General features: G+C 37.5%; 1 protein-coding gene across 2 annotated transcripts in view; it reads right to left on the bottom strand.

The window, feature by feature from the left end:
* Nucleotides 1–1,776: 1,776 nt before the first annotated feature.
* The window catches only part of TRPC4 (transient receptor potential cation channel subfamily C member 4), a 161,869-nt gene continuing 141,150 nt past the window's right edge, over nt 1,777–22,495 (bottom strand). For both annotated transcript variants that reach the window (XM_067713290.1, XM_067713289.1), the window contains exons 7-11: nt 18,868–19,063; nt 15,048–15,242; nt 4,473–4,514; nt 4,258–4,347; nt 1,777–2,783 (exon numbers count right to left, since the gene is read on the bottom strand). In XM_067713290.1, coding sequence (XP_067569391.1) covers nt 2,061–2,783; nt 4,258–4,347; nt 4,473–4,514; nt 15,048–15,242; nt 18,868–19,063 — 1,246 coding nt within the window. In that variant the 3' untranslated portion in view covers nt 1,777–2,060. The remainder of the gene's footprint in view (nt 2,784–4,257; nt 4,348–4,472; nt 4,515–15,047; nt 15,243–18,867; nt 19,064–22,495) is intronic.

The following is a 22,495-nucleotide window of genomic DNA, read 5'->3' as shown; positions in this document are numbered from 1 at the left end:
CTCACACTGTAGCATTTCAGAAGTGGCAACAGTAACGTCTATTGTACACATTGTTTTGCTTGGTCTGCATTCTGAGAGGCAGTACAATAAAGCAGTCAAGGGCATGGCCTTGAAGGACTCATCATAGCTTCATCACTAGCTGGGCACCTCAGCTTAGTCAGTGCTTGCCTCGATTTCCTCATCCAAAGAAGTGGGGATAAGAATAGTAGCTACTTCAGAGGGTTGTCATGAGCAGTACATGTGTGTTAGTACACGCATAGCACATAAGACAGTGGCTGGCATTGCTATTGCTGTTAGTCCTTATTCTTGATGTACGGCAATCAGAAAATGGGGTTTGTAATACTACGCAGTTTTTGGTCAGTGCTAAATCATATATGATTTGTCTAGCCCACGGAGGTGATTTTTGACGAAACAAACTCGGCATGTTTCTGTTGATTTGAAATAAATGCTATTGCATGTGGTGAGGAAACTTCTATTTCCATGGTGGCTTAAGTAGATACAAGTTATAGAATTTAAATTTTAAGAAGTTGCCAGCACCTTTTTTGATATTAGGTGAAAACACTTCCTTTTCCATGAATGAGTATAATATAAGGTAAATTACCTTATAAACAATAGAAGAAAAAAGCAATAAAGATTTGTCCCCATGGGGAAAACTGTATATCTATACCTACTGTTAAAATTAATAATGATTTTTGGGTGATTTTAATTCTAAAGAAATACCAGTCACTGGGGTAAAGAAGAAGAAACTACTAGGTTTTTGTACTTCTTTTGAATTACAAAAATGCACTGATTGAAAATAGGATTTAACTTTGCTTAGATTTAGATTATTAGAATGAATTCATTTTCATCTGGATGTTATGAACATGCAGTCATCTCGCTTTGTTTAAGGTGCTTATTTTCTTCCAATTTATTGTTATTTTCTAGAAATTTTGCCACATTTTTGAAATTCGCTTATTCACAAAGCCTCATATTTATACTGATTGGCAGGTGAATCTGAAAAAGGTCATAAAAAAACATTAAAATAAAAATTATTTTCTGACAAAATGCCATTAAAAATCATCAGTGGGCTTCTCTGGTGGCGCAGTGGTTGAGAATCTGCCTGCCAGTGCAGGGAGCACGGGTTCGAGCCCTGGTCCAGGAAGATCCCACATGCCGCAGAGCAACTGGGCCCGTGAGCCACAACTACTGAGCCTGCGCGTCTGGAGCCTGTGCTCCACAACAAGAGAGGCCGCAATAGTGAAAGGCCCGCGCACCGCGATGAAGAGTGGCCCCCGCTTGCCGCAACTAGAGAAAGCCCTTGCACAGAAACGAAGACCCAACACAGCCAAAAAAATTAAAATGAATAAATTAATTTTAAAAATCATCAGTCATCAACATTTATTAAGACGAACATTTCCTTTACTTACTGAAAGGAAAAACTGGGCAACCTAAAACTCTAGAAATTATACCTGACTTTCATTTTAAAAGTCTGAGCTTGACTCTGAGAAGGAGGCTTGTTTGCTTAAACTGTGTATGATAATGTTTTACATGTTCTTAAAAAAAAATTGGATAATATTTGTGTTTTAAAGCCAAATTGTAGGGCTAAGTCAAAAGTCCTTGCTGAGTAACCATCTCTAGAGACCCTAAAAAATTGTGAAAAGCGCTAATATTTCAGCTACATTGTTTTTTGCATATAAAAATATCTATTATAGGAGTCAACTAGCACATATATTGAGTCACATTTGTTTTAATTGAAAAAGAGAGCTAAAAATTTCCTGTAAGTTATTGCAACAGTACAAGAATACAAGGTGCATTTATTTATTAACAAGAATACAAGGTGCATTTATTTATTAACAGCAACAACAACAAATTGTAAAACAAATTGTGAAAGCAAAAGCGGGCTACAAAACAAGGGTGTTTGATAGCCTTTGCCTTATTTAAACATGACATGTCAATAGGCCCCAGTTGATAAATGCTATAAAGTGTACGTTAGCATTGGCTCATTCACCTTTAAACATCCCCCACCCAGTGCACTATGGAAGATGTGTGTTATGGATGAGAAATGCTTCCTCTGTCAAGTATCACAATCTTGTGGTCACGTAATCTTCATGGGTGACCATGTCTGTGAGGTTTGCATCGTAGTCTACACTGCAGTCCTCTTCCTTTGCGTGTTTCTCCTTTGGTATGATTGGAACCGTGTCCTCCACCACCACCTTCTCCGACTTGAATGAACACACTCTCTTGCCAACCTGTAAACCCAGGGAATCCGTATTTCTTTCTCGATGATCTACTAATATACACTGTTCGCTGAGACCTGGGATGTTCAAGTCACCCCGGGAAGCTAACCCTCGAGATTCCAGTTGGATGTTTGTCTCTAGTGGTGCTTCAGCTTGTTGACGAGCCACCTCTTCTGAAACGGAGAAGATTTGGTTTGCATTTTGCTCGGCAGCGTGTTGTTTTGATCGTCTATGAAATAACCCGAAGTTTTTGATATCGGTCACAAAATTCACTTTTCTCTGCTTCTCCCTCGGTGGCTCCTGCACCACCAGGGCGGAGCCGTTGCTGATGGTGTGTCTTTCGGAGGCGATCGCTGCTGATCGTGGGTGAATCAGGGTGGTTAAGTCGAAGAGGCTAAAGTTCTTTTTCTTGTCCTTGCTACTACCTTCGTTATCACTCTTTTCATCCGAGTCTGCGGAGTTAGAAGAATCCTTCGTGCCCTGAGCAGATTGGACCGTAGAGAGTTTGCTTCCTCTTAGTAACCCCAGGACTTCAAAGCGGAAGCTAGAAATGTCTTGCTTCAGTTCCTAAGTGAAATGGAAAACGACGGAATTAGTCTGTGACCTAAACAAATAAACGTTAAGAATCATTATCTGCTCGTTTCATATATGGATCTGACACGTCTTCATTCATTTTTGAGAGCTAGGCGTCCACTCTGCTGTGGTTCTGTTTAGAATTGTCAGTTCTCTCAGGGGCACTTGTATCTATTTGTTATCTCCTAATTTCCCTATCAGAGTTCAGTAGTAATAGGAGACTTCCTACGGTTGATGTAAAAAGAAACAGGAAGAGTTTTCTTTCCCATCACTCTGGTGGAGTATGTTGGGTTTCTTTGGAACTACAGTTTCAAATTCTTTCTCTGCAAAATATTCATCTGCTTTCAAGTCATCTTACATTCTCTCAGGGACATTTTGCTGTCCAAGGGGATATCTAAAACAAAATAATTAAAGTGGAGTCTACCCTTCCAAGAGTTGGCAGTTAGTTTCAATTGTTTATTACCTTGGAGTTGATTTTATCCCAACCTCTGGGGATAAAAAAATCAGCCACTAAATCCTGGGAATTGATTCAGAGCACACAGCACTTCCTAGATTCATCCCTTTATCTTTTGGGGCAGCTGAATTCTCAGTCCTAACCTGCTGGTTGCCTTGTGGTGGCCTCCTGCCACCAGTGCATCTCCCAAAGCATCAGGAATCGTTTAACTCCAAAATTCAGAGGTGTGGCAGCAAAGAACGTTTTGGATCCTAGCCAACTTTCAATCTGTGCTTTAAGTTTTGCAGTTTATCTCTCTTCTTACCTAATGCTGCTTATATTTATTCTCTGTTAAGCCTGCTGTTTTTCTTTGTCAAAGGTCTCCTGTAGGGCTTTTTATTTGTTTGTTTTTGCCTATGAGATCTTATTGACTTTAGTCTTCCAAAATCTCTAGCAACTCATGCAGGCTAACAAAGGCATTTTTTATACACATGATTTGAGCAAATATATACTTCGTGTATTCTACCTTTCTTCTGTGATAGAATTGAAAAAACCAAAAACAACTCAGGGAGAAAAACTACTTTTATAAGCTACAGTTAAGCTCAGACCTTAAATTTTCTTTTACCAAAGCCGTGCCGAACACAAAGAAGGTTTTTGTTGTTGTTTTCAGAATGTTGGTTACTAAGTGTTTCAGGTTTAGAAATCAGACCGACATTTCCAAAAGTAAAGCTCACTCAGTAGAGTGTGGCTGGGATGAGCAATCAGAATGCCACAAGGCACTAGGATTTTCTTTGCCTCCAAATAAGTCCCCTCGATCTTTCAGATTGTCTGTTTGAAAGCAATGTACTTTGAAAAGAAATTTTACCGCTTTTTTTTTTAATATATAAATCAATAGGGCTTGAATTTAAAAATCAGAAGACAGACAGGCTTGCTCAGAACACGTGGCCCAGTTTCCAGCTCTGGTGTTAAACGTGCTGCACCTGGTTCCACGCTCTGCAGAATCTGCCTTTTGGCGACAAAGATGAAAGTGGTTACCTTAAAGTTCTCCTCAGTCAGACCTTCTTCAGTTTTGGCATCTCTAATCATTGCAGCCACGTATCGCTTTACCAGGTTCCTCATAACTTCCTGAGGCATTTGAACACAAGAGAATTGATATTCAGTGCATAAATGTGATTTTTCTCTTGAGTCAGTTCCAAAGAGGAGATTGTGCTTTATTTTAATGTAAGTGTCAAGATATAAGAATAACTTACTTGATATTGGTGATGTCTTCTTAAATTATCAGCAGCTCGCCTCTGAAAAGGGAAGGGACATTTACTTTTTGGTTATAGTGATATTGTACCATTCTGTAAAATAATGCCTGGTTCTTTTAATCAAGAATATTATTTCCCTCATTTCTGCAAAGTGGGAATTTTACTGGACAACAGACAATAAATAGCTAGAGAGAGTGCTTCATATGAATCAAAAGAATGAATGAACCAAAACAACAAAGGGCAAGGTTATAATTCCTATGGCATTTAACATATAGAATAAGTTAATGATGATGGCAAGATTGTTCATTTAATATAAGTGATGAAGAATTAAGTAATCATACTTAGTATGTATCCCAAATCATTTTAAATGATCCTAAGAGACGCAGATGGGACATATCAAATACAAAATAAATGTCAAATAAAAATAATGATTTGATGGGTAAAAATCTAGCATTATAACAATATGAAGATCTTCATCAATAGCAAAATTAAGAATTTAACCATGATATAAAACATGTAATCAGAAACACTGTTAGTGAACTCCCCAACACTTAATTTCAAGCAGATGTACATTAAGAGGAGATTGCTGTTTTAATTAGATGGTTGAATTTAACAAAATAAAATAAAAGGTTCTGATCAAAGATAGGGTTCATTAGATTTTTTAAAAAATAAATGTGACTCTGAGCTATCATTTTGAAGAGATCAGAATGGTTTGGGAGCAGAGCTGGTGTTAGCAGAGAGCAATGATTATGGAGTGTAAAATGGAGAAAGATGTTTAAGGACTAGAAAATGTCCATTATAAATTGAGTTAAATAATAAATGACAAATGATATATTTGCAGATTTCACTAGTATTCTAAAGATACTAGAAAAAAAGCTATCATAATCCCAATTTTATGCATGTCGAATAAATATCAATATTGATTCTTAAGGAAGAAAACTAGCCAAAGTAATGTAAAATAAAAATACTTCTGTTACAAGGGAATGAATTTGGTAAATTGTGAGAAAGCAGAAGAGATAACATATCGGGCTTCCCTGGTGGCGCAGTGGTTGAGAGTCTGCCTGCCGATGCAGGGGACACGGGTTCTTGCCCCGGTCCGGAAGGATCCCACATGCCGCGGAGCGGCTGGGCCCGTGAGCCATGGGCGCTGAGCCTGTGCGTCCGGAGCCTGTGCTCTGCAACGGGAGAGGCCACAACAGTGAGAGGCCCGCGTACAGCAAAAAAAAAAAAAAGAGATAACATATCTTGGGTTTAATTAAGTCTTTTGATCTTGTTCTTTACTAAATAATCATAGGCTGTTAAAATGGAATTTTGAAAAGGGCTGTGCATACATCACTGTGAAATGATATTAGACAAAAAAATCAAACAATTCAAAAGAAACTCTTTTTTTCTCTTTAGGGCAATAGGGGAAATTGGCCTTTTCACTGGCCATGAGAATGGATTTGTGTTTCATGACTATTAGTGACTTTTAGAAACAGATGAGACCATGCTTAACTTTCTAAAGGCCACTAATGATTGGAATACCATTCAGTATTACATGAATCTTAAGAAACAAATTTTCAAATGATTATGGTATTAATTAAAAGACTGGGAAATTTGAAACTTCATACAAAACTAGAACATCTTGAAAGAAATAGAGCATGGGAATTTTATGACTGGGCCACAAGATGGAGGTATGTGACTCCTGTTTAGACACAGATCAGCTGAAACCCGAGACAAAAGCACTTCTGGAAGGAAACAAGCCTTCCAGGTCTCCTTCCCTTTTTTTTAAGTGAACACAAATACAAAAGCAATCTGTACGCTAACTTCTTCAGCACTCTCAGTGTAAGTATTGTACAGGAGATCGTATTCCATGGTTTAAGTAAATAGAAACTCTGAATTTAATATAGAATTTAGTCGACTCAATTTTTATTATCTTGGGGTTCTGTAGCATTTTGCTAGTTTAATCTGTAAAAAGCCAATAAAAACTAGTCAGCAGAGAGCAGTTTGAAATCATGAGTTAACTTTAAATTTCCTTAATGCAAAACTAAAACTAGGGATGACAAAATCAGAAAATTATGAGTAATAAGTGAAAATTATCATGATGCATTTTAGTATTAAAATGAGCACAAACTGTCTTCCCTTCAGTAGAACCTTACTCATACATGAACTTTAAAATTGTAATGCAAATATAAAAAGATCAAAGATCACACTTTAAAAACTAATTCCAGGTTTATTTTTCTAGGAAAAAAATTTTTTTAAGCAAAATAGTCTGCCAGAAGGAAAGAACATAGAAAAAGGTTACTATGATAACAGTAAAAGTTTATTCAATATCCATAGCCCAGGTTTAAGGCTAAGTTAATATAGTTAATTGTTTTTGACAACCAATTTGTTTCCACAACTAGATGGTCATACTACAAAACAGTTTTCAGTATTGCGAGATTATATCAGCCAACCGAACTTCGCTATCCTAGGAAGAAAATAAGAATGGATGCAGTTAACCATCTTCTGAGTACTGAAAGCAAAAATGAATGCAATGAATTCACCAATGCTTATTGACCATTACTATCAGGGCTAACTGTGGCTTTTTTCTTACTTTCAGGGAGGTAATGTGGTGTGATGTTAAGAACACCTGGGATTGAAGGTGACTAAGCCTGAATGAGGAATTTATCTCTGAGACCCTCTCCCTTCCACATTTTTTATTTTGCAAGGTAAAGATAAACTCACTGAATGATTTTGAAGATTAAATGAGATAAGAGATTTAAGGCTTCTATTACTAACTGTTAGTTCCCGTCCTTTCTCCATTTTTTCCCTTTGTGATTAATATTATGATTTAACATACCTAAAAATATGTTTTAAAAAAATATTCTTGAATCACAAAACCTGTGGATAGTTTAACACATATTGGGATTGCCTCTGGAAAAGTAAAAGAATGTACTTAGGGGTAATTATCTTTGAGTGATTTGCATGGCATTTTATGCTTGAGAAGAACATTTTCTTTAGCTAGAGAGTTGGACGCGTTAGCCTAGGCAATAGAGATTTGTAAATAAGAAATTCATATTTAAGTGATAGGGTGAAGGGATGGTCCTGGTAAATATGGATAGATATAACACAAATTCTGTAGGCAGTTATTTTTGTTTTATTAAGACTTTATTATTTTTTAGAGCAATGCAAGATTCACAGCGAATTGTAGGGGATGGTACAGAAATTTCCCTTAAACCCCTGTCGCCACACACTCTTAGCTTCCCCCACTATCGACATCCCCAACCAGAGTGATGCATTTGTTACAACTGATGAACCTACAATGACACATCACTATCACCCAAAGTCCATAGTTACATTATGTTCACTCTTTGTGTTGTACATTCTATGGGTTCTGAATGGAAAGGAGAGGACAGTAAGAGTCCCAGGGGGACAGGGAATGTTGAGGGGAAACAGAGCTGGAGGCCTGCTGCTGGGGTGGGAGCATGACTAAGATTTCTAGCCTGGCTGCTGAGATGTTGGTGCTATTAGAAAAATAATAAAGAATTCAATTTGGGACATGCTGACAAAGGACGTTAAGGTGGAGATGCCACTGTTTATTTTATATTTTGGGGGAAGGTTAGGACTAAAGAAAAAGATTTGAGGATTATATGCATAGGTACAAGAGTGGATACAATCACAAATCCACATTTCTTGGCATTGCTAAAGGGAAACCATCATGAACAATAAAATCTTTGATAAATTGTGAATATATCTATTAGGAATGCATAAAATATTCCTTTCATTTTAAGTTAGCTTTCTTAGGCTAATACTAAAATTAATTTAATTATCTAAATTCTCAGAATCTACCAAAGGTCAAGGAACACAAGATCGGGTTTCAAATATCAATACATGACGACTGACGTGTAGGCATTAAGAACAGACATGTTACTTATTAGAACGGAAGAGCTGGTCCAGTCTCATTGCCTCATTTATAAGCAAGGAAACCAAGGTCCCCACAGTTGAGTGAGTAACAAAAATACTACAATGTTCTAAAGGCAGTGCCAGTCCTAGAATTCCAGGCTAGAATTTACTCTTTACTCCTTCTTTTTTGATCAAGTAGACACTAAGAGACATATAAGAACATCTGTTTTGCATCCTATGACTTTGCCTCTTTCTCCCAACACATCTTAGTTTGTGGGTCAGCATCCTTTCCAGACTGGATCCTCATTTATTTGAATAAAAATTAACCACAAAATGCATGGCATATGTTGTACTAGTTTCCTAGGGCTACCATGCAAAGTACCACAAAGTGCGTGGCTTAAAACAACAGAAATTTATTATCTCACACTTCTGGAGGCAGAAGTCTCGAATCAAGATGTTGGCAGTTCCATGTTCCCTCCGAGACTCACAGTAGAATCCTGCCTTTCCTCTTCCTAGCTTCTAGTGGTATCTTAATCTCTGATGCTCCTTGGTTTATGCCTGCACAATTCCAATATCTACTCCATCACCACATGACGTGCTTCCTGTGTTTCCAGGTCTTCAAATGTTCATGTCCTTATGAGGTCTCTCCTCCAGTAGGAGCTCATCTTAACAAATCACATCTGCAAAGACCCTGTTTCCAAATAAGGTCATATTCTGAGGTGCTGGGGATTTTGAGTTCAAAGTATCTTTATGGGGGAGACACAATTCAATCCGTAATATATGCACTCTTTGCCATAAACATAATGATCATTTTTGGCAACCGGTTACATCGTTAAATATTTATCATAGAGCTGCCACCAACAACACCTCTTTGTTGGGTAAAGATCAGCTGCACTTCAAAAGGATTTACTCTCATAAGGGAAAGCATTACATCTTATAACTCTCACTGGAAGTGACTAAGAACAGAATGGACCAATGTGTGTTTATAAAAGTAATATAATGACGGACAGTTCTTTAAAAAATACCTAAGTGGGTAAGAGGTATTTAATTTTTTCAAGCCATTCACATGTTAAACTTCAATTGATAAGTGATCTGCAATGACTAGGGGTTCTCTGTTTTTACTAAACAGTAACGAACGAGGTAGAATTATAGCATGATAGGCCTGGGTTAGGAATAAGGACTTTCCTGTGGATGAGTTCATGTTTACAGCGTTACTGAGAAATTTGTGGAATTGCGTTTGGCAGCTTTTTCTGAAATAACTTGGGTTGATTTTCTGTTATGTTTAAGAAAAATGAGCCACGTGACTGATCAGGGACCTTCCTTCCCTAACTTGATGTCTAGGAAAAATATTTTGGAGGAAGATGTGCACTTTAAGATGGCAGTTTTCTCCACGAATTACATCGGAAGTCTGGCTCGGTTCTTTGGCAGGGTGGCTTTGAACGCAGGTGCCCAGGGCACACCTGCCCACCACATTAGCAGATCTCTCTCTTTGCAGGTTCCTCCTGCTTTGTTAGGACAAGACAATGGCAGTATTTGGATCACAGAACTAATGATAAAGGAAACGACCAACTAGTGAGAAGCCTTGCTGCCCAGAGGTAACCTCTCATTTCAATAGAAGTGTCAGGTTGCTTTAGAGCAGGAAGGGTTTTGCAGCTATGAAAGAAAGGGCTCTGGGGAATCCATGGTGACATTTTGTCACTCTTTATCTCTCATTTTCCCGGGGTCCAATATGCGGAATGTCAGGCTTACTCCATGTAGCTCGTTCCCTGCAGTCAATTGTCAGTGCCGTTTTCTCTCATTTCCACTCTGGTTTTGGTCTATCACTGATTTTAAGCCCATGAATTATGCCTTTTATTCTCTGCTTTGCTCAGTGAATCCTTGAAAGGGGGCAGCTTGCTGTGCTCTTCTTTTAAAAAAAACAAGTAAAAAGGCAAGGGGCCATTTCAGGATGTGATCCCTCTGTAAAGATTGTAGTTTGGCGCATTTATAGATGAATCTATACATATTGTTCTCTATAAACATACTTTCTAAGCATATAAAAATAAATGATATAAGAAGCTGAAGGTTGCCTTGTCAAAGCAAGTATTCAGGATCTCACTCTGGAAATAGCAAGAAGAAATTTGTTCCTCTAGATTCCCACTTAGGAAAGAAAATTTAATTGAAAGTTCCATCAGCAAATCTTACAGCAATAAATTAGGGATTGAGAGGTACCCATGGATGGACACAGTCATATCTGTAAGATTTGTTGGTAGGCCTATGAAAAGACACATTTTGATAATTATAAAACATGAAGTCTGAAAGGCAAGTACTCTTAGCATTTTTTCTTTAGTATTGATAGGTGATGTTAATCCATTCACTGCTCCTAGTTCTCTTGCAGTGACTTAACTGAATGTATTTCTGTGGCAACTGGTCAGGCATGAGTATCCCATCTGTGACCCCAGGGTTGAGTGATGCTAAGGGGCCCTAATAGAGATGGTGTTTCGTGCTCCCCTCACTGTGTGCTCCAGAGAAAACAAGAAAGTGGAAAACATAAAACTAGAGGTTAAAACCATTTTTTTATGATTTTGTTAAAAGACCTAGTAGTTTTTTGGTTCAGTATATTGCCCATTAACTTTAGCATTCTATTTGGAAACCTGGTCTATGGCATTAAAAATGATTCATATTAATTAAACACTGGCAGGATCTTATTGCATTAACATCTTTTTACTTTAAATTATCTAGACCTCTTGGACAACAAGTACAAACATTGGCTTTTAGTTTAAAAAGCTGAGCTAGATACCAATGCTTTTTTTTAACAGGAATTTCTAATTAAAGTTACAGGCTGGAAGTGCTTGTTAAAATGGAAATTCCTGATGATTGTAAGACACACTAAAGTTTGAGAACGACTGTTTTAATACTGAGAAGAGTATTTGCTGATAACATGTGTTTAAATTCTACAAGTAATATAAAAAACCAGAAGGCTATAAAATGTTGCTTATTTTATGATTGTACTTTCAATATGCTGCCTCTTTGGTGGGATTTTCATGATTTCGCAGAAACAAGGCATCTCTCCATCATGGGCTTGCTCCGGCAATAAAAATATTGTTCAATAAAGCATTTCTGCTTCATTTCTGCCTTCTCCCATAAAGCATTCCAAAGGAAAACTTAATTTACCTGGAATTCCCAGTCACCCATAAAAGGAAGTCCAAAGTTTAAAAAAAAAAAAAGTTAATGAGTTTTCAGAGCTAGTTGTATCAGTTATTATCCATAAATCACAAGATAAGATCACCAATGTTGGGCTCCCAGACTGTGGCCAATCAGTAACCCTGAGAGCACTGGCTTCAGCTTTGCAGGGAGGGATCAACAGGGTAACATTCAGGCAGGTGCTGGTGACAAGAGTATGTGAAGCACAAGTGGGAAGGTTTAGAGAAAATGCCTCCAAGAAGGTATAAACTCTACCTCCAGGTCAGCTTTAATTTTCTTCTTCACAAATGTGAAGCAAGTTGGAATGAGAGCAGAAGGTAGGCCAGCCCGTTAAATAAACAAGGGCTTTGGGATACAGGAATCTAAGAGGCAGCGGAAAACAGTGGTGGAATCTGCAAAAGCTGTTGAGAAAAATCAAAAGGTGGACACACAACATGGAGGGTATCGTTGCAAGGTCATCAGAGTTTTCAGGGAAACAAGAGAGGGCAATGAAACGCACATGGGATGGGGAAACAAAAGACCCGAGTTTTTCCCCAGCTCTGTCACCTAAAACACTGCACAAGGTAAACAAGCTCTTTTTTAAAGGAAATAGTTGAGCTAAATGATTTCTAAGGTGCCTTTGAAGTGTCATGGCGTCTTCTAAGCCGTGCCTTCGTTATACAAAGTGACTGCCAGTGGTACTTCAAAGTCACCTTTCAGTTAATGGATGTGTGTCTATCTCCTTGTCTTCATCTGTCTACACGATGAACTATCAGGTCGATTCACCAAATTGAAATGAATTCACAGCACTCACTTTTGGAATTATTTTCTCATTTAACTCCTCCATTAATATTACAAACTTCTTCTTAATTTACTTTTTATTTATCTTACATTTTTCTTTGCAAATAATACATACTATTTATTTCCATCTAAAACCTAAATGTATAAAACTCAAGTAAGGGTATGCATACCACAATATGTCCTTCTCATTCTGGAAATGCAGTCTAGGTAAAAGGTAAATGTACAGTGCTGAGTTTGATTAGGTTGGTGCTTCACCCAAGCCTCCACTTGGCAGAGAAGAGGCAGGATTGAGAGTAGGAAGAGAATGGAGAAGAGAGAGGTGACTCACAGTATTGATTTAGTTTGTCATAAATTCCCAAAGCATAAAAATATCCATTACCAAAGGTTAGTAAAATTTATATGGCTAGGGAAGAAGGAGTGATTTGAGGTCACAATTAATTGTGAATTACCTTTCTGTGCACCAGCTTGGATCAAAATATTCAAATTTAGAGACAGAGACATTAAAAAGAAACTTGTTTTTCTGACCAGGAATGTATAGAAAAGAAAGCTCTTTAAGTTATACCATTTACCCTTTGAATTACTGTTTTCATAGGAAAGCCCAAGTCAATGTTAAGCTCCTCTTTGCATGTAAGAAATGATGGTAATATACTCCTAAAAATATGTCAACAGTGGGAGGATTCTGGGGGACGGGAGAGAGAGTTGGAAGTCAAATTCTTAGAGTGGTCCTCCATTATTTTAGTGGCAGCACAGATGGCGCTCTTAAAATATTAGAGCAGGGCCCTATATTTTTTTTACAAGTTCCATGGCATCTTAAAACCCAAGATTCCTTCTGCTATTGCCTAAAATTAAAATATTAAAGACAAATTTCTTTTGCGCGTGGCTTTTATCTGGGTGCCCAGAAACTCTTTTTCAATTGAAATACTCCTATGAGAGAAAGCATAATAAGATAGTGCTAATAATTAGTATCTCTTCAAGGATTGACAAAATAAATTTCTTATGAATTTAAGAATAAGATGAGAGAAAGGAGAAGTATATTGTGATATGGAAGGGAGTAAGCCAGAGTTCAGCATCTCTGCATCTTTTCCCGTTTATCTCAAGGAAAACATGAATTAATTCTCACACCGTTCTCATGGCCTCTTGCCTATAACTATACGGTAATGTTAAATATGTCATGTAACATGTATTATAGTAAGATGTTCTCATATCTGTGTCCCCCACGTTAAAAACAATACCCTCAAGGATGGAAACCATGCCTTCGTATATCTCCTCCCACCTCTAATTCCTAGCTCAGCTCCTGGCATGTGGAAAATGTACAGTAATTGCTTATTAAACCCAAATCATTATATTTATTTTATGAACATATTTTTTTAATAAATTGAACTTATTTTTTAAGAGGAAAATAAGACACTTGGAGTACAATAATTTTTCTGTAAGGTCAGTGATAAACTCTATAAATTAGTATGAGGATTGCAAGGTAAGGCTTCACCATAATCTGACTTCCATTTCTAAGATCGTATAGACACCCAATTTCCAAGTTCATGGAGTGACGGTTTCTAGGAAAGAATATAACTGCCTCTCCTAACCACACTGTTTGCTATACTCCCTTGCCAGTCAATTTCTCTTTAGAATTAGAATTGTTACAGAGATGACAGGACAATCAATGCCACTTTCAGGAGAGAAAGCCCCATCTGATGCTGATAACAGTGCCTGGTGGGCAATGAAATTAATGAAAAAGAAGAATCACTAAGGGCATAACTAACAGTCATAAACTAAGTTAAATAAAACTAAAAATAATTAATTTTAATTAAATAACTGATATTACTTGATTCTAATATAAAGGCATATTAGAATACTTCCAAAGCAATTTCTCTGAGAAGGTCCAAGTGACTAATGAATGTTAGGGTATTAATTTCTAAAACATGAGAACTTTGAAAATTAGGAAATTGAGTGAGAAAGAAATGAAGAATGACAGGTCAGTGGTTTGGCTGGAGCAAAGCCTTAAATCCATGCCTTTTCTGTTGGAGTTGTTTGAACTCTTGCTTTCCAATATGAAAGAAATGTCCCAGGGAAGTATAATCTTCCAGTATAACAGGGGCATGGCTCTGAACAGTCCTAATAGTTTTTACAAACACAACTTCTCGGCATTTAGTATAACTGGGAGTTAGAAGCAAAATGTTGAACAATTGAACATATTCTGAAATCACTGCACTTGAATGTGGCACAGCATTTTCAAGTTATAATATTTGTTCAATCACTGAATTGAGAAATTTTTATCAAGCATTCTCCACTCTGTGCGGGGGCCTAGGTTAGGCGCTAAGAATGTGAGGTATCTGAAACAGATCCTTTCCCTTACAATCCAGAGACAGAAACAGACGATGAGTCAGTCATGCCACAGGTAACCTGAGGTTATAATTCTGAATAGAGCTAGAAATTAAGGTTCTAAGAGAGAATGTACTAGTTCTCCAAGCCTTGACTAGTGGGTTTGGAGAGGCGTAGGTACAGTGTGGTTCCTATTAAAATAACAGTGACCGCCCTCAGTGGAGGAAATGGGTTTGTGAAACCATAGTTAACCATGGTTAAGCAGGCAGTTTCTTAGACACAGTAGCTGTGCAATAAATGTGCACCGGATGCACCCAGTGAGAACAAAAAGAATAAAATGCAAATGTATTCAATAAGGAATACAAACATACTCAAGCACACATTTTAAAAAACCAAACAAACAGTAATACCAACATGCTGTGTCCTTACCCCTATTGTTCCAAAACTTTCTGGCTTTCTTCTCATCTTTTTCTTGCACAGGTGTGTCCATATCCATTTGATCAGGTACCAGAGAGACTTGGGGCTTGGGATGACATTGAAGGGAGTAGGCAGGGTACCTCCTTCTTCAAAATAACTCATCCAAAGCTTGGTCCGAGCAAATTTCCATTCTATATCTGCATGGTCCTGAACAGGAAAACACGACAAGTGCTGACAGGTTTCTTAATTAATAAGGTGAGATAAACCTCACAGAGAGCCTGTAACCTGACTCTGAGTGGCTCTTGGAACGTTAATTAAATTGCCTGTAAAAACAACACTGACTCCCAGAGATGGTCACCTAAACTCAGACAGTGGCTTAGCCTGGAAAGGAGTCACAACTCTCTTGTCAGTTTTCATCCTTCCCACTTGCAGGAAACAGACATTTACAATAAATCCATGTTAAAGAGACTGCAGAGGTTAGTTATGACTTGAAGATGAATCTTCATTTACTGCACTGTAGGCTTACATCAGCTCAGTTTCATTAGATTCTGGCCACAAGCAGGGCTTTAGGTCTTACCAAAGGCCTTGAAACCCTGCCTAGGTAGGTGCCCATGGCTCATACTTCGGGCATTTCCAGTAAAAGTCTTACTTGATATGTTTCCATTTGAATAAACCTTGTCCACCTTTAGGCAACAGGCATAAACTCAGAGAGAAGTTCCTCTAAGAAATGTACAGTAGGGTATCTGACACAGCACTGAACCCTCACGTAACCTTGGCCAAATGGTACCAGGTGAGAGTATGGCTAGGGGTTGCCCCCTAATTATTTATTAATAATTCTGTGTTGTTTTAATCTCCTGGAAAAACTAAGGAACATTTGTGGCAATTAGATATGGGGCAGCCAGTCTCTTCTTAAATTAGCCACAAATCTTATTTAAGCAGAAAATCTGGGAAGTAGGAGGTGGTAGAAACCAGGCGTACATACAAATTCAAAATAGTTCATTTTAACCCATTAATATTATAAAAAAACTCGAGTTTTAGAGTAGGAGAAATCAGAGTATACTTCATTCTAATCTTCCTAAATTGCTGTGTGCTGATGAGTGCATATGTTGTTTATACATTCTACTCTGAATAATCTGGATTTTAGTCTAGACGCTGGACAGCTCGTGCTTTCAACAGAAGTCACTGTATCTAGAAAATGCATGGTCTTCATTTTTGCTTAGCAAACGATCGATAGATGGACGCACAGAAGCTACAGCTTCCCCTTGTCTCTCCTCTCCCATTTCTACTTCCTTCCCTATCTTTCTTCCTAAACAAGCTTATAGATTCTGCATTAATGAAGGAAAGCAGATGTTTGCTGCCGCCACGGAGAATGGGACTGAGTAGAATTGGCTTCAGGTAATAAAAAGGCAGCCCCGCAGGTGAAGTGTTGGCCTGTGAGTAGCTTCTGCTCTTTCTCATTCTCAGGGAGTCACAAGTTGAGGATTATCCTGACCTCAGTATGTTCTCTTACTGCTGTCACAAAGCAGACTCTTCCTTTGGGATTCTGAAAGGGTCTATAACAACATCTACAGTGGTTAGAAAAAATGAAGGTGAAAAGTTCCCGGCTGGGGCTTCCCTGGTGGCGCAGTGGTTGAGAGTCCGCCTGCCGATGTAGGGGACACGGGTTCGTGCCCCGGTCCGGGAAGATCCCACATGCCGCGGAGCGGCTGGGCCCGTGAGCCATGGCCACTGAGCCTGCGCGTCCGGAGCCTGTGCTCCGCAACGGGAGAGGCCACAGCAGTGAGAGGCCTGCGTACTGCAAAAAAAAAAAAAAGGTTCCAGGCTGGTGATAACTATAATCACCTCTGCTACCCATCTTCTAACTCTTAGTTAATGTTTAAAGCTTAGCTTAGGTATTTCCTCTCCTAGGAGCCAGCCCCGACTCTCATCTATCTCAACTGTTTCCTCTCCCCAGCCCATGTTACAGTCTTTTCTGTGCTTTTATCACATTCTCCAATTCCTTTTCTCAATATTGAAATTATTTATTGAATTTTTGTCCATCCTATATTATTTTTTCTCGAGGGCAGGGACTTCGTTATTCTGGGTATCCCTAAAATCAAGCGTATGTCTGGCATATACTAGGTGCACAATAAATATTTGATCTATGAACAAAAGAGTGAGTGAGAAGAAGGCTTTGAACATGATCTGCATGATCGCTTTTGCCTTTCAACGGTTACATTTTCTTCTTCTTTCATGCTTTATCCTAGAGCTCTGAATTAAGGGTAGCAGGACAAAAAGAGAGGGACCTCAGGGCAAATTTTGCTATTGTGGCACAGGTGAAAATCAAATACTTGGCATGTTCATGCTCCAAGGAGGCATCACATGCAGGATGTTGGGGGAACACCTGTCTCAGGTGCTCAGTGCCTGCTCTCCTCTCAAGTAGCTTTAGAGTTTGGGCTAAACAAGAATAGAAATTTGAAGATCGTTCTCATTTCTACAAGTCACCTAGAAAGACACACCCCGCACAGGAGCAAAAAGAAAATATTACACGGTTCCTGACTAACGTTCTCTTCTTGATGAAATTGATACATTTAATGTTTTATAGGATCCAAATTGTATATACAATTTCTCTGTATATAGCTTGATAATTAGAGGCTTTCTAATATTTTTGGAAGGGTGGTCTGGAAAATAGAATCCACATTTAGCAAATGTGTTGACTAGAGGAACACAGAACTTCTGAAACAAATATACAATATATATTTATGGACTATCTAAAAAGTTTAAGATTTGTGAGATGCTTAAGTGAAGTTCCACAAATTCAGATATTCACCCGCAACTCCTAGGACCTAAGTATATTTAGTGGGAATACTCTAGTCTTGGAATCAGTAAATAAAAATCATTTCTTCTTATGTTTCATGCAGCTTTTCATCTGTGACAGGTGTCTTGCGTCCATAAAGACAGTATAATTAAAATTAGGAGTGCCGCTTCTCAAAATAACAATAATAACACCCCAGAGGATTAGCAATAGATCCAAAGATGCAATATAATTGCAGTTATTTATGGAGTAAATGGGCAGCCTGTAATTATTCTTATAAAAAGCTACTTGTCTAAAGTATACATAAGAAAGACTTAAGAAATGTATTTCATTCCAGTATGGGTTTGCTTTGTCATTGTTGCTAATGGCCATAGACACAGATCACTAGTAAGCAAGTTGAAGGGGATAAAGGACTTCGCCGTTCTTGTTCATTGCCATACTTCTAGTTCTTAGGACAGTACCTGGCAACAGAGTAAGCGCTTAATAAGAATTTATTGAACGAATGAATAAATAAGCTAAGTTGTTTGGATTCTAGAGTTTCAAATAAACACATATGGTACTGCATATTCTGCTACAGCATTCAGGATTACTCCTCTCTGACTTTTGTCTGGGCTTTAAGAAACTGAAAATCCTGTGCTTTTTCACTGTGACTCCTCTCTGGGCTAGCTCTTGTATCTTGCCAAGCTAGCATGAGTTTGCTTATATCAAGATTGTAGATTAGATGGTCAGAGACAATGTAAAACCCAAAGGGCACTGCATAGAGATGAGTTGCCTGTTCATAATCCATACCTCACCTACTGTGTGACATAGCCAATGACTGCCTGGTAGGATAGATTTAGTATAATCATCTGTAATATGAAAAAACTAAAATAGTATGTAGCCAAGTAGGGTAACAGTGCTTAGAAATACCAAATTAACCATTTATATTATAATTCTGATTCGTCTCATCAATAGCAATTATAGATTGTATTTCCTATGGTAATAGGATGGAGTATAGCTAGGAACGACACATTCTAGGGGGCAAGTTATTCAACTTACAGCAATAAGTTGGTAAGAATTATTCATCATAGCTATTAACATGTTAAGTAGGACAACCAGAGAGATGATGTTGTATGTCCCAAACATGGTGGCACCAACAAACTCGGTGAATTCATGCTGCGCTTTGACATTGGTCACGTATAAGTTGATGAGCCCAAATATTGACCAAAACAGGGACTGGAGTGTCTCAAATAACCTAGAATAAAGATAAAATGACATTAATGGCTACATTAATAGAACCATTATACAATAAGATAGAATGATAGAACATGATTACTATGAGGTTATAGTTGATTATTTAAAAATAAACTTAATTAAAAAAATTAAAGAAAATTGTTTCCTTATACTAGCACAAATGTGTACTTAATTTTCTCAAGAGCTTTGAAAACTATTTAGTTTCCTGGCCAGCGATGACAAATCGGACCCACAGCATGTTTTCGTATAGTCATTGAGTTAAGAATGGTTTTTACTTTTTCAAAGGGTCGGAAAAGTAAATCAAAAGAAGAGTGATATTTTGTGACATGTGAAAATTATATACATTCATATTTCAATGCACATAAAGTTTTATTGAAATACAACCATGCCAATTCATTTATACACTGTCTATGGTTTCTTTTGTGTTACAATGGCAGCAGTGAGTAGTTGCAACACAGAACATATGGCCCACAAAGCCTAAAATATTTACTACCTGTCCTTTTCATAACAAGTTTGCAAACCTGTGTCCCAGGGCACCGAGTGACAGTTAATAAATAATAAATCTGCAGGCTTAGTCTTTAAAAAATGAAAGTTCTTTTACCTGATTTTCCTTTTTGATTATAGAAGGATTAAAAATAATGTTATCTTTATGGATTTCCACATTTACAATTAAAATTGCACAGAGTGAATCCTGTATGATGACAAAATGTCTCAGAATGCTCAGATAATAAGATTTGCTATTTTTTATATATCAGGGAACATTTTCTTCATTACTTAACTTACTCCAAAAATGGAATAAGATGAAGAGTGTCTGAACCCAAATGAAGAATTGTTTCAGTAGGACCATTATAACACCTTAATGTAGTAAAAAGACAATGGAACTCATATTCTTTGAGAAATGGTTTAAAAAATACTGTATTTAGGGCTTCCCTGGTGGCGCAGTGGTTGAGAGTCCGCCTGCCGATGCAGGGGACGCGGGTTCGTGCCCCGGTCCGGGAAGATCCCACATGCCGCGGAGCGGCTGGGCCAGTGAGCCATGGCCTCTGAGCCTGCGCATCGAAAGCCTCTGCTCCGCAACGGGAGAGGCCACAACAGTGAGAAGCCCGCGTACCGCAAAAAAAAAAAAAAAAAAAAAAAAAACTGTATTTAAATTACGTTGTGAAAACAAAAGCAAAAAGTATCTTATACGTGGCATGACGACTAAGGAGGTGGGATTTCAGTGGTCAAGTGCCCCAAGGAGAGCAAATTCATATGAGGCCAGTGGACAGTGGTATGACCTGATGTGAAAAGATGAGCTTAAACTATCAGATTTCCTCTCTGTGAAAGTTTACCTTAGAAATATCAAGAGAATGAGGTAGTTGTTAAAAAGTACTGAAATGACAGGAGTTATGATGTAGAATTAGGATCACTGGAATTATGAGAAGCCAAAGGTTTGAGACAGCACAAGCTAAGAAACACAAGCTAAGAATAAATAAGCCAGATAATAAGTAAACCTTGAAGAGAACACACGTGGAGTAGCAAAGTCATGTTAATATCGGTTCTCAGGGGAGAAAAGTCCCAAGGTCCAGCTCTACATCAACTGCTGCTCTTCTCGAAGCCAGGTCTTGCTCTAGGCTCTGTCCTTGCTAAGATCAACCCTTGCTCAGAGAATCAAAGGGCTGGATTCTTGTACCAAACTCCTGTTACTTGAAACAATCCATGAATTTCTGATCAGTATGACAAGGAGAATCTAACTAAGGATGCCTTAATTGGTGTTCAGGATTTCTTTTCTTAAATTAATTGTTTTTTTTTTAAGTAAGCCATTTCATATTTTTAATTGTATAATAAAATTTTGATTATAGAATATGAAATGTAATGGTTTTTTACTGAATTATTTTGCTAGGGCTGTTCAACTCTCAATGGGGCAAATTATCATAAAGGTTTCAACGTGATCAACCTCAATCAGACCTTGACTTGCCAGCAGGGATGTACTTTGTGAAGAGTTCACCATATATTCTTAAAGGACAACCAGATGTCAGATTCTAACAATATCAGGGAAAGTTTAATATAATTCATTGGCCTCAGACAAAGGTCACTAGAAGGTATTCTTTGAAAACTTTCTCAGAAAAAAAGTAAATTTGACCCAAGGCCATGAGTTCTTTATTTTCAGTAGCTTTAGGGAGAATTTCTAAGATTAATGACAGTGTCATTGGATTCAATGTGAAATGATTTTGTTCTTCCTTTCTAAATAGTGTATATTCTCACTGTGAATACACAAATATAATTCAACTGGTTTTTCCCTGACCTCAATAGCAGTTCAGAGAGAGAGTAGAAGTTACATGAGTGATATAATAAATTATATAAAATGTTGCCACATAAATCCCATAACAGTTACTTTTCTAAATGTTCAAATAAAAAAGTGATGTAGAGTAAATGGATTGTTATGGTTGAATAATTCTGATTTTCTTCTACCTAAATAAGAAATACTCATCATTAGGATATTAGCAGACCCTTTGGCAAAACATTTATTTGCATATTTAATTAAAATTTGAAAATAAGAAAATTCAAAACAAGATGACATTTTATGATTAACTCTGAATTTCATTCTTATTTTTATTTTCTTTTCATTTTTTCAGTTGAATGAATCAGAAGTAAGATTTTCAGAATAGTTCCACTTAACCAAAATATATTTACTTTTAGATGAATCAAGACCCTGTTATCAAGACACTGGTGTTTCTTAGCTAATTATTCTTTTATTACATGGCTTAAAAAATCAGTATGTTAATATTTCAAAGCCATTGTTTCTAAAACTGTTTTCATAATTATTGGTAACAACATTGCCCATAGATTAAAGGGCCGTTAGCATTAGCTGCATCACATTGTAGATTAACGTTATGTGGCAACTATTTTCCTAATTCTGTGGAAAGATAAGGACAGAGAGCTTTCCAGGATAATGGCACCCTTAATTAAATCACACTTTGCATAGAATCTTGGTTAAAGACTAAGACCTGGCAACTTCTACAGCGTTGCCATCCTAAAGATGTCTCTTGTTTCTTGAGGCTATTTTTCAATTTCTACTTTTAAAAATGAGCTTATTCCCCAGTTAAATACTTACAACTAGAGACAGAGAACAGGTAAAAAGGACTATTTCACAGTTGTGTTTTCCTCTATCCTTTGAGATGAAATCGATGAGGAAACATAAGTTAATACAAGAGATCTGACTGTTTTATTCTGAGTTTATAAGGAATTAAGAATATTAAAACAAAGTACGACTTCAGCTGGCCAGTTTCAATTATCAGAAATACAGCTCCAATCAACATAAAAGGCATTTTCTTAATGAGAAAATATCTATCACAAGGTCCATGCCTCTGTATTCATAAGAGAGCCCCTTACCCAGAGACTATTGGTTTAAAATTCTATGCAGAATAATTTCAGTGATTAAATATTTGGTTTC

Source organism: Pseudorca crassidens, chromosome 18, assembly GCF_039906515.1.
Source record: "Pseudorca crassidens isolate mPseCra1 chromosome 18, mPseCra1.hap1, whole genome shotgun sequence".
Classification (NCBI taxonomy): Eukaryota; Metazoa; Chordata; class Mammalia; order Artiodactyla; family Delphinidae; genus Pseudorca; species Pseudorca crassidens.
This window is presented reverse-complemented; position numbering and strand designations above follow the sequence as displayed.